The sequence below is a fragment of the Gymnoscopelus microlampas genome (assembly GCF_963454915.1).
Source record: "Gymnoscopelus microlampas genome assembly, chromosome: 10".
NCBI lineage: Eukaryota > Metazoa > Chordata > Actinopteri > Myctophiformes > Myctophidae > Gymnoscopelus > Gymnoscopelus microlampas.
The window spans coordinates 14,879,865-14,892,506 of record NC_139947.1 but is presented as its reverse complement, the minus strand read 5'-3'; the positions used below and the strand labels follow the sequence as shown (position 1 = coordinate 14,892,506).

Genomic DNA, 12,642 nt, shown 5'->3' with positions numbered 1-12,642 from the left:
AGAGAGAGAGACAGACAGACAGACATGGAAACGGAATAGATTGAAGAGAGAGAGAGTGACATGGAAACAATAGATTGATGAGAGAGAGAGATGGAAACAGAATGGTTTGATTGGACATCTCAACCTATTGCCATTAACAGGATTCGAACTCTCAACCTTCAGACTAATAGGCTGCAACACTACCTATAGTGCTATAGCTTTGTCCAGGATGATATTGTCTGTTGAAGATCATAAACTCTTGCCTTCTTTCATGAACCAAGCCCCTGTTTCACTAACACTAAGATCACTCGTTCACAAACCATTTACCAATGAAGAAATTGTACAAAGTATCCGATTTACAAGCTCACAAACCATGAAAAGTTGTGAGATTGTAGATCAGCTATTTTCAGAATGAAGTATGTCATACATTGAAAAAACGTACTCTCAAATAAGCATTTCAGGTTATCTTTACCATTTGCACATGTATTCATTGATACAGTCATGTTGTTTGCAATTCAACTTAAATTAAGTCTGCAAGTGAGGCTTGAACTGGCGACCTTGAGATTGTGAGGCATTCATTTAAGGGAGACGCCATTGGACCAACAGACAAGTCACTGTGAAAAAGGAGATCACACAGATGATACAGTTTCACGCAAATAGCTGAAAAATCCTGGGTTTAAGTGTTTTTCAAACTGCTCAAAATTGCGGACTATCTAAGGGCGAAGCTTACTGGTCAAAGCGATAGATGTGTTCCACATGAGTCAAGGCACAAGTGTAAGCAAGTTTCACGACTTTCGGCCAAACGAGGCATGACTTTTGCCTGTTTAAAGTTTGCATTTAAAATAAATTGCTATAGCGCCCCCCTTTGGCCAATTGGAGTGAGATTGGTTTCAGTGATATTTGGAATGACTCTCTACATTACTGCAACGTTTCAAAGAAATGTGAGTCTTGCATGTATGTTTTAGGGGCAGATGAATAATTTTCATAAAACTGCAATAGTTAAAATCTATTTCCTCCTGGGATTTTTGAGTAATCTGCACGAAACATTTTACACATGAACTTAGGACCTTTGCCGACAAAACAAAAGCGGCGGATTTTCCATAAGTGAAAAAATGCAGAAGTTATGAGACAATGGCTGTTTTTCATATAATTCAAAATGGTGGGCTATCTAAAGGTCAGAGGTCAAAAGTCAGACCACGAAAGTTGTCGGGCATGAAGAGACGCATGTGTGTATCGAAGTTTCATGGTTGTAGGTCAAACAGGGCATGAGTTGTACCTGTTCAAAGTTGGCACTTTCAATTGAGTGCTATAGCGCCACCCTTTGACGAATGAGTGTGAGAATTATTTCTTGATAGTTTTTCATGAGCATCTACCATATGGCCGAGTTTCGTAAAAAGCGTATGCACGGTTAAGCCAGAACTGCCAAAAACAAGTATTTTTCAAACTGCTCAAAATTGCGGACAATCTAAGGGCGGAGCTTATTGGTCAAAGCGATACATGTGTTCCTCATGAGTCAAGGCACAAGTGTAAGGAAGTTTCACGACTTTCGGCCAAACGAGGCATGACTTATGCCTGTTTAAAGTTTGCATTTTCAAAAAATTGCTATAGCGCCCCCCTTTGGCCAATTGGAGTAAGATTGGTATCAGTGATATTTGGAATGACCCCCAACCTTTCTGCAAAGTTTCAAAGAAATGTGAGTCTGCATGTATGTGTTAGGGGCAGATGAATAATTTTCATAAAACTGCAATAGTTAAAATCTATGGAATCCTGGGATTTTTGAGCAATTTGCACGAAACCTTTTACACATGAACTTTGGACCTATGCCGACATAAAATAGGGAGCGGATTTTCCATAAGTGAAAAAATGCAGAAGTTAGGAGCCAATGACTGTTTTTCATATAATTCAAAATGGTGGGAGATCTAAAGGTCAGAGGTCAAAAGTGCATGAAGGGCATGAAGAGACGCATGTGTGTATTGAAGTTTCATTGCTGTACGTCAAACAGGGCATGAGCTGTACCTGTTCAAAGTTGGCATTTTCAATTGAGTGCTGTAGCGCCACCTTTGGACGAAAGATTGTGAGAATTATTTTTTGATCGTTTTTCATGACCATCTACCATATGGCCGAGTTTCGTAAAAAGCGACAGCACGGTTCAGCCAGAACTGCCATAAGTGGCAGAAGAAAAAGAAGAAGTGACAGAATACTGCCAATAACAAAACAGGTCCAGAGCTGAGCTCTGGCCCCGTAATTAGACGCTAACATAAAACAGTGGCTGTCAATTTGCCAAAAAAATAAATACTTAAACTTAACTCACTGCGACACATGGGAGTCCTTTTGGCGACGTTACATTTGAAATTGTAATGAACTTTAGAGGGGTCTGCCTGCCGTGCCCGGTGGCATGAACGGTTCGTGGCCTTAGCAAAGCACTGGTCATGGACCTGGCAACATCTGACAGAAACACATAAAAGACAATAGAACAGTGGTGTAAGTATAGTTACTCAAGTACTGTACTTAGGTACAATTTCAAGGTATTTATACTTTACTTGAGTGTTTCCATTTCTTGATACTTGTACGCCACTACTATCTCAGAATCAAACGTTTTACTTTTTTACTCTGTTACATTTATATGACAGCTTTTAGTAACTAGTTTCTTTGTAGATTAGATTAGATTATTTAAAAAAAAATGTATCAAAAATCTGCTAAATGTTTCGAAGATAGCAGATCTACATGCTCCCAATGCGTCGCATCGAAACGCGTTCAGAGCTTGTAGGTCTCCTATTTTCGAATAGCCTAAGTATAAAATAATTGGTTATTGATCAATGATCAATAACATGATCTATATATTATTCTAAAATGGGTAATCTTCATAATAATTTTACTTTTACTTATAGTACTTTTAGTGCATTTAGTGTAAAAATGTAATACTTTTGTACATTGAATGAACGTGATATAAAGTATTTTTTACACTGGTATTACTTTTATTTAAGTACAAAATCTGAGTGCTTCCATTGCTGCAATAGAAGCAGCTATCACAGTGCATTCCTTCTGGCCAGTGATGACATATGAAATTGCAGCACAGATCAAGCTAATCATTTTCACAATCTACACGTGGGTCATCCAGATGGCCATCAATTAGCCTACAAACTTTCAAATCAGTTATTCAAAGCGGATGTCTATTTCACAAAGACTAGCACTGCAGAAAGCAATCAAAAATGATTCATAAAACATTATTAATAATAGCAGATCTACACGCTCATAAAGCGCCAAGGACGTGTTGTTGTGAGCTTGTAGATCTCCTATTTTTGCAACACCATCATACAACAGAGCATGATTATGCATTACCATACCATCCCATCTCATCATGTCTTGCCAGTATCAGTTTTTAGATTTGAGCCAAAACTCATTATTTTACACTTTGGCTATTCAAAAATAGCAGATCTACAAGCTCATACGCGGCACCGAGTGCCACGCTACGAGCTTGTAGATCTGCTATTTTTGAATATGTCTTGGAAGTTCTTTAGTGCATGTTTGCTGCGGGCCGCCTCCACTGAGGCTATGAGGGAACATGGAGAGAGCGGATTCATCTCAGACAAAGCCACTTCATTTCTCCATTTTGTGCCTTATGTATTATTATGTTTGCACACATAAACATAAATGTATGTACTGTATTTATATATGTATTATTTTGAAGTAGGACCCATGCACACAGCTTTCAATGCACTTCAATGTATTCTCTATAAAATGGGGGTTAATATCAATATTCCACAGAGCATTAATACTACTATTATTGATACTATAATATTATTAGCACTAATACGGTAGTAATCATACTATAATTCTAGTAACCGTCTTGAGTAGGTAGGTGAGTAGGCGAAGCTACCCGGTTCTCCTCAGTGGCTGGACCAATTGCTCTGATTTTGCACACAGCCATTGACCATTACCATCTGAACTTAACTGTGAAGCCCGTTTTTCAATTTCATCAAATCTCAGCTTCTTATTAGCGTTTATGTGTCAAACAATGTCGCCTCCCGGGTTGCCAGATCATGTGCGCATATCCCCCCACGGATGCGTCGACCGGGTATGGTCTAGTAGATACAAATTCTACTGAAGACTGAAAAGGGCACACACAAAAAAATTGCACAATAGTGAATCAAAACCAGCAAGTCAAAAATCTAAATGTGATATAAAACTATGTGATTTAAACAGTTAATCACCCCTAGGCTACAATTACGAATGTGTTTCAAAAGTGAATAAAAACAAGCCAGATAGTGCTGTCACAACACAAACCACATTGGATGTTGAATACTCACCAGCCAGGAGACAGGAGGACAGGACAAGCAGAACACAAGTCAAGTTCATCTTTGCTGTTGAAGCAGTGATGTGGAATAGGAACCTTTTATATAGAATAAATACCTCCAGGCATGTTCTTTAACAGCAACAACCGAAACCTAAAGCATACAGCCCTGCAGCCAATGTACACTATACTGTATACACAAATCTCCATGCATGTACAAACGATCGCAAAGTGTTAAATGAATACATTTATTTTAAATGTACAGTTTATGCAAACCCTCTGAAAACGACCTGCATTCCTGTATTAATTTCTCCTGAAAGCTCAACCCATGATCTCACCTTCATATAAATCGAAATAATATTAAACCCAATCTGATTCAATTAATTATACAAACACTGTCTTTTTTCAAGTCTTCCTGGAACACATTATTACATTACACAAAAAGTTACTGTGTGAAGCCGTTAGATTTCAGACCTAGTTTAATTGCAATAACGTCAAAGGTTTTCTGCAACTTGTTCAGTTCATTGAGACTTTTGGAACAATACGCACCAACAGCTATTTTAACAACATGACTATTCTGGGGTGAACATTCAGCCAAAATAGCAGATCTACAAGCTCACAACACATATTTTATTTTATATACTGTATTTTATTGTTTTATTTTGAGCAGCTGCTGAAAATGTTACTTACACATGTACTGTACCTGACAAGTGAAAGAAAGTGACTTTTGTATCTGATGTATACAGTAGTGTGCCTTCTGTTTCGTTGCACATTTAACAGCTGCTAAAGATGGTAAGGATATTTTATGCCTCTGCTTTAGCACATTTTTGACACTGCTTCTAAAAGATAAAATATATTGTACCTGTCATTAAGACAAGACCCTGACCCTAAACCTAACTTTTATTTATGTCCATATTTTACATTTTTTATTCTTACTTTTGTATTACTATGACCTTGTTTTTTTATATCCATAAATAAATAAGCAAAATAACACTGGTATTAGCCGTTGTGTGATGCGTTGTGAGCTTGGTTAATGTGTTCATAATGTTTTTTTGTACGTTTTGGGTCCGGGAAGACACCACATTTTTCTTTTGGGTCTGGAGCTAAAAGGTTTGGGAAACACTGGTTTTTAGAGACTTGCCAGAGGAGAGTCAGGTTTGCAGGCTGGTCAGTGTGGTGTGACTGCAAGTGTCAGTGTGTCACACATTGATCTGTTGGGACAGTTAGCGGAGCCACTCAGCCATATCTGGAGGTCACAAGGTCAAAAAAACACTCTCTAACAGCTTTGGCAGACATTCTGCCGGGTGTAGGGGTGCGTACGTGTGTTCGTACGTGTGCGTGTGTGCATGTGTGTCAATATTTCACATGAAGCGGAACGTGGACTATGTGGAATAATATATTGATGCATTGTTGGCTTTGGAAAAACATCAAATTCTGGCGAGTTTGCTATGAGACATCGCTTGCAGATGTCAAACTTACATTATAACTTCAAATATTGATCTACTTTTATCTGTTCCAGACAAATGTTGAATGAATTGGCATGAGACCAGAGAGAGAAAGTGAGTGAGTGAGTGAGTGAGTGAGTGAGTGAGTGAGTGAGGGCGGGCGGGCGTGCGTTTCATTAAGGATATAAACGCTTATTAAAAGTTCTACTGAAATACTCAGTCTCTCTTCTGTTACCTAACATTGTTTTTATTGCCAGTGTAAGAGCCACTTTATTACAAGAAATATTTGTGGATATACATTAGTATTCTGTAATAGATGTTTTTGTTACCTTTTGTTATTTGCCATTTGATGCATTCCTGACAGACAATTGTCCTGATGAAGTTCCAGACAGGGTGCATTTCTTTGACAGACAATTGTCTGTCCTTCTGAAGGTCTAACGACCGAAACGAAAGTTTGTAATAATATTCAAAATCTACATACTGTAGTAACTATGGTAACTAAAGTTTTCAAATAATTGTAGTGGAGTAAAAAAGTTCAATATTTTACTCTTGGAAGTAGTGGAGTAGAAGTAAAAGTATAGAAAATTGGAAATACTCCAGTAAAGTAAACATTTTAAATATGTGATTTTTCTACATTGTCGTGTTGTGCTACATAAAGGACATAAAGTGTTGACATGTCTGGCTGTGTGTTGCACACAGGTAACCCGTCCCAGCCCACGTCGCTCCACTATATGAGTCCATACCAGATGAACACGTACGCCATGGCGCTGAAGGCTGTGGGGGAGATTATCCAGGACTATGACAGCGACAAGCTCTTCCCCGCCTATGGCTTCGGAGCTAAGCTGCCCCCCGACGGCAAAGTCTCCCACGCTTTCCCACTGGTACAACACACACACACACACACACACACACACACACACATATGTGCACACACACGCAAGCACGAACGCATGCATACACACATGCACACACACACACAAACAAACAAACACATCCACACACACAGGAATACAATACAGACACAATCCTTTTTTTATAGGAGATTATTGCCATGTATCCCTATTGCTCTCATGGGTGTTGGCACACACACTCCCACATGCACTAAAACTACCCTGCACGTGCACATGCGCACCTGCCCGCAGGCACGCACGCACGCACGCACGCACGCACGCACGCACGCACGCACGCACGCACGCACACAGCCACACAGCCACATGCACTAAAACTAACTTACAGTACATGTACACACATCCAGCACAGCGTGGTTTGGGGCTGTCGCCGTGGTAACAGCTGGCTGTTTGCGTTCAGCAGCCGGCTCATCTTTCTGCCCAGTGGGAAACTCCCAGCATCCTCTCTGCTTCCTCCTGACGGATGAGAGCCACCTATATATCCACCTACTGTAGGTGGATGATGCTGCTCCCCTCCCTCAACGACCTGTTGTTCACACTTACTGTATGTCGTCAGGATTCCATGAATACAGATACCCTACTGCTTATTTATCGATACCACTTCTTTTTTGGGGAGGGGGGTCATATGAAAACAGTTATTTTAATATAAATTGAATAATTTATTAGTCCAAAAATGAAAACAGGTACAGTAAACATATAAGCTAAATGCTTTTGGGGGGCCACAGATCATTTGCTTAATGTGCAACATTGTTTTCTCACTTTTTCACACTAAACAAAACAACATACAGTATACTGTAATTATATACAGAGTATGTGCACATTTCTAAAGTTACGATTTAAGGACTTTTAAGACCTTTTTAATACTGCTAAAATAAAAAATTGTTTGCATTTCTTTTTTTATAGTATAGTTTGTTGATTACTTTTGATGCAGTAATGGTCTTATTTTTGTATTTTATTTTATATATATTTTTGGGGATTTTCTTTTTGAAAAGGTTTTAAAAGTCCTTACATCGTAACTTTAGAAATGTGCAGATACCCTGTATACACTTATACTGTATTTTGGTTTGTTTAGTGTGAGAAAGTGAGAAAAAAATGTTGCACATTAAGCAAATCATCTGGGGGTCCCAACCCAAGGTTCAGTCAGGAACACTCACGTCAAAGTAGACGTAACCATTTTAAGAGCCATGCACACATGAATTTCAGTTCAACATTCAATTCATTTAAACGCTTGAGTAATGCAAGACTGAACTATAAGGTGTAGGCTGGGGTGGTGGAGACAAGTTTTGCCAGCAGCAGCAGGAGCGTGTGGCAACAATTGAGAAGCAGAGATTGAGGGTCGGTTGCACCAAGAGGGATTAAGCTTTAACCTGGTTTAAATCAAGGTTTATCTATTAATCCAGTTGCACCAAACTTTAAACCTAGTTTCCACTAACCAGGTTTAGTTTTAAACCATCCTTTTAATCTTGGTTTTCATTTTCACAGTAAACCTGGATTAATGTTAATCCTGTTGCACCACTACTTTAAACTCCAATTTAAATGTCAGTAAGGGATTAATTCTAAACTTGCAGTACAGGTGGTTTAAATGTAAACATGGCAGCATATATCAGATGGCTTCATGAAAACGAAAGAGTAGCTCAAAGAAAAATAAGGGACCGTCTAAACCCAGTCGAATGTTATGATAATGCTGAATTTAAAAGGCGGTACAGATTCAGCAAAGAGTCTGCAATGAGAATAATTGATAAAATTGGGCCTGCAATTATCTCAAAAGTGAATAGAAAAGTAATTCTAATATTTGGCTCAAGAGAAGAAGTATTCCTTTTTATTTACAGCGCAAATCCAAGATGGCGGACACACAACAAAGTTTAATCCATGAAATAATCACTGTTTAAAGTTTTAATCACTGTTTAACGTTTTAATCACAGGTTAAGGATTTAAATCACAGATTTGTTAAGCAATGCTTAAAATTAAGTGGTGCAACACAACTCGAATTAAAATAAATCCTAGATCAACAAATCTTTGATTAACCCTAAACTAAGCTTTATTTAATCCCACTTGGTGCAACCGACCCCCAGTGTAGGAGGAAGCCGGATTTAAACGGACCGCCTCGTTGAGGGAATGCGGTGTGATTGGTGTTTAGGAAAGCGTGGCTGATTGAAAGCAATCAGCAGACTGACAGCTGATCACAGCTGAGCGTTTGCGACCTCCGTGCCCTGCATGAACTAACGCGATGCTTCATGTTGAGAATCACTGGAATAACAGTGTTTTGGTTTTGTAGGGTGCTGGGGGTGGGGGGTATAGGGTGTGTAGTGGGTGTTCTTTGCTGTTGGTGTACTGTAGTGTGTATTGTGTTCCATTGCAGAGTGGTGATGAGGACAACGTCAGCTGTGTGGGAATAGATGGAGTGCTGGAGGCTTACTTCCACAGCCTGAGGACAGTGACACTGTACGGGCCCACCAACTTCGCCCCTGTTATCAACCAAGTCGCACAGTGAGTTTGTGCGTTTGTGCATGGCAGGGTGGGAATGAATGAATTGTTTTTTATTATTTTGTCTTGACCTAATTAAGTCGATTTTAGCTACTCTTATCCAGAGTAACTTACAAGTGCAAAATCATGGGTGTCATAAGACACCTAAAAAAAACAAAAAACATCACATGTGCAAATTGATCTGTAAACCTCTCAAAAAATCGTATACCAAATTCACACAAGCAGCGTCAATGCTATGTTAACAATGCTAAATGCAATAAACTGGGCACGTCCGAGGTCATGAGTGACAGCCTGTCACCGTGAGTCAATGTGTGGGTCTGCTACGGAGGTGAAGAAACAGACTGTGTGGAAGTAGAGAATAATGAAAACTAAGTTTTAAACCAACAGCTGTAGATGTCAAATTAATCAAGATTGAGCAACTACCATACGCGACCCAGTTATTGCCTAAAATGAATAGTTTGTTTATAAACACGCAGCCATCCAGAGATGGGAAATGATAGTCTCTACTTCTCCTCCCCACTGCTCAGAGCTGTAAAACTTTAATATGCACTACTTTCATACATCAGTCCGTTTCTGTCCATCTCAAGTGGTGTCGAGTGCCTAGTATACGCTCAGCGAGAGCCCTGGTGGTCCAAGGTATCAAAGCCAGCACGTGCACGGGCTGGGGAGTTTACAGACAGGGGAGAAAAGTAGAGGAACTCGATGTTCGTCTCTGGCTGCTTGTTTGTAAACTATTTATACATTTTATGCATTAAATAGGCCATGTAGTTGCTCAATCTTGTTTATATTCACACGTACAACTTTGACGCTACTTCTGTCTTTCAACTTCAACTTCAACTTTATTGCAGGGCTGCCAACTTTTGAGAAAACCTTGAAGTGAGATTTGGTGGCGTGTGCAGCAAATATTATTAACAGAGCAGATGTAATTTCCTGTATCTTGGTGCATCTTATCAGGGAGTTTGATCAGGCTTTACTAGCATGGGAACATAATTCGTAAATGTTTTAATTTCATCCATTAACAAGCTAAACAGATACATTTATTTGATGACTGAAGCAATTAAAGATCCATCTTTAATAATAACCACTCATTAATATCTCTTTATGATTGTATGCAATGAACTAGAATGTGACTGGAGTGTATTCACAGTCATAATAAAGGAGTTATTTTGACAGTAGGAGTCGGTGTAACAGCCTGTGTAGAGATGGTGACTCTCATTCTCCTATTGGTCATATTGTGCACCTAACTCTGGTCCATAGCGTTAGAAGGAGAACTCCTTCTAACTGCTTGTCCTTCTAACTCCTTCTAAGACAGACTGCATCACAAATTATTCTAAATTGTCACTCTCTCTCTCTTGCTGCTTGTAGAACAGACTCGTTTTTTGCTTGAAGATCTGTTTGCACACACACGATGCATCCACAGGTCCCTCCCCTTTTAACTGCCAGCTCTTGGCAGCGCGTAGCAATCAATGGACAGACAGACACACAGAGGAGTTCTAAATAATTAGACGTCGGTCGAATTAAGTTAATAAAAATCGTTATAAACATGAGCAGACAGAGAAAATTCTAGGGTACACCCGGCAGCTAACATTGTGGATGTGTAGAACATAGAACATTAGTTAATCTTAAGATCTATGTTATTGAGCTTCCTGTTGGCGACGTCTGGGGATATACTGTAATGATCAATGGAATGACACGAGCGTAAATTCACGCAGCGACCCTCACACAAGAGACACACACACGCACCTATCATTTCTGCTTTTCACTACAGTTAATGGGTGAGGTTACTTCAGATACAATAATTTTATTCACTTTGTCGCTCAAATACCGGCAGAAGTGGATGTCTCAGTGGTGCATTCGTTGACGCAGCTTTCCACTCGGGTGATTTGACGGCATGAGAAATATGATGATGCACATAAGTGCGTATGAATAATTTGTGTGTGTCTCATGCTCATTGTGTGAGAGTTGCCAGCTCTGCTTTATTGTCACATCACAGGTGTAAAGAGGGTAAAATAATTTTTTGGTACAAGCTCCCATCATTTGTATAGTTTTCAGGAAAGGGAAAAAGAATAGATATAGAAAGAAGGAACAAGGAAAACAGAAAATTCTAATCTTCTTGATATTGCTCATATTCCTGATGAGTACAGTAAATTAAATACACTATGGCATATACACTGTATATAGACATATACCTGTACATAGCATGCCTACTTCAGAACCCAGCATGGTCTGATAGGATTGTCAATCTGTGCAAAAGGGTCAATGTTGAGCTTATGTTTAAGTTGAGGTAGTTAGGAATATGCTTTTTGCTCTCTCTGCATGCCGGCGGTTTGGGAAAAGTATTGTATGCCCGTCTCCATAGACTTTGCATTGAAATTCGATGCATTCTTAGAACGTGGCAGCGAAATGACATTGCCACGCACCACACACACTCCATACTATTCAACAGTGAACAGTGTTGTTACAAATATGTTTGTCAATTCAGTGGAGGAAGCAAGAACTTGGCATGGTGCCAAGTTCTTGCTTCCTCTCATAAAGGACATGCAAAGTGACTGTGGCCTAGCGAAAACCGACACATTACATTTCACATCACAACCTACAAGTATAAATTTAATTTGTCCAGTTTTGTTGTTGGTTGCGTGTTTTGACAAGTCACCAATTACGGCTTACGATCGATTAGCATTAGAACTGATTTGGCTGTCGGGGCTCTGATGGCGTTTCCAGCTCTAATTAACCTACATTGGACAAGGTGTATTACATCATTTATTGTCTGGGGTTTTGGCTGAGGTGGAATGCTGTATGCTTCTGTGCACTTTACATTTGTCGTTTCTATTGTTTGTATGTTTAGTTTTTTGTGTGAGTATGTCATTTTACGTGTCTGTTTTGTTAGGTGATGTATCTGTATGTTCTTAACCTAAGAATTGTTTTAAAGTATTAACCATAAAAAAGAACTGATTTGGCTGGATCCAGTGCCATTCTGGCATGTCCAGCCATTCAGTGCCATTGTTAGGGATGTCATTTTTAGCGCTTTTTTAATTTTTATTTATTTTTTATTCAGCTTAAAATACACTAATGGGATCATGTCTGTGATGCCCCCATAAAATGCCAAATCATTTATACCAGAGTCTAGGGCCTACAATAGCCTTAGGAAATGGTTCTATTAATATATGCATAGAAAAATGTAGCAGACACTGAATAACTAGAACCAGGAGACCTGGTACTGCCAGACCCCTAGAGGTTGAAATCTGAATGGCCGGGCTTCGCATGACGTGTGTCCCTTCTACGTCCCTTCTATGACGAAAGGGGGACAGACTTTTTTGGCTGGGGCCGGACCACAAAGTGACATACCATGTACAGTGGGTGACCATTGACTTTGTCGCTTTTCATAAGAGTATCACTTCACTCATTTGCCTCACCCGCTTTGCAGTAAATTTAAGTTCCAAATACTACCACAAGGTGCCGCTTTGGAGTCACTTTTTTTGTGACAGACAGACAGACAGCCAGCCAGCCAGCCAGACAGACAGACAGACAGATAGAT

The 12,642-nt window shown here is 39.5% G+C and overlaps 1 protein-coding gene across 2 annotated transcripts in view; it reads left to right on the top strand.

Moving 5' to 3' along the window:
- The window catches only part of LOC311052854 (copine-9-like), a gene marked incomplete at both ends in the record, with an annotated part of 132,331 nt that overhangs the window by 92,999 nt on the left and 26,690 nt on the right, over nt 1–12,642 (top strand). For both annotated transcript variants that reach the window (XM_084068085.1, XM_084068084.1), the window contains 2 exons: nt 6,415–6,596; nt 8,983–9,110. In XM_084068085.1, coding sequence (XP_083924211.1) covers nt 6,415–6,596; nt 8,983–9,110 — 310 coding nt within the window. The remainder of the gene's footprint in view (nt 1–6,414; nt 6,597–8,982; nt 9,111–12,642) is intronic.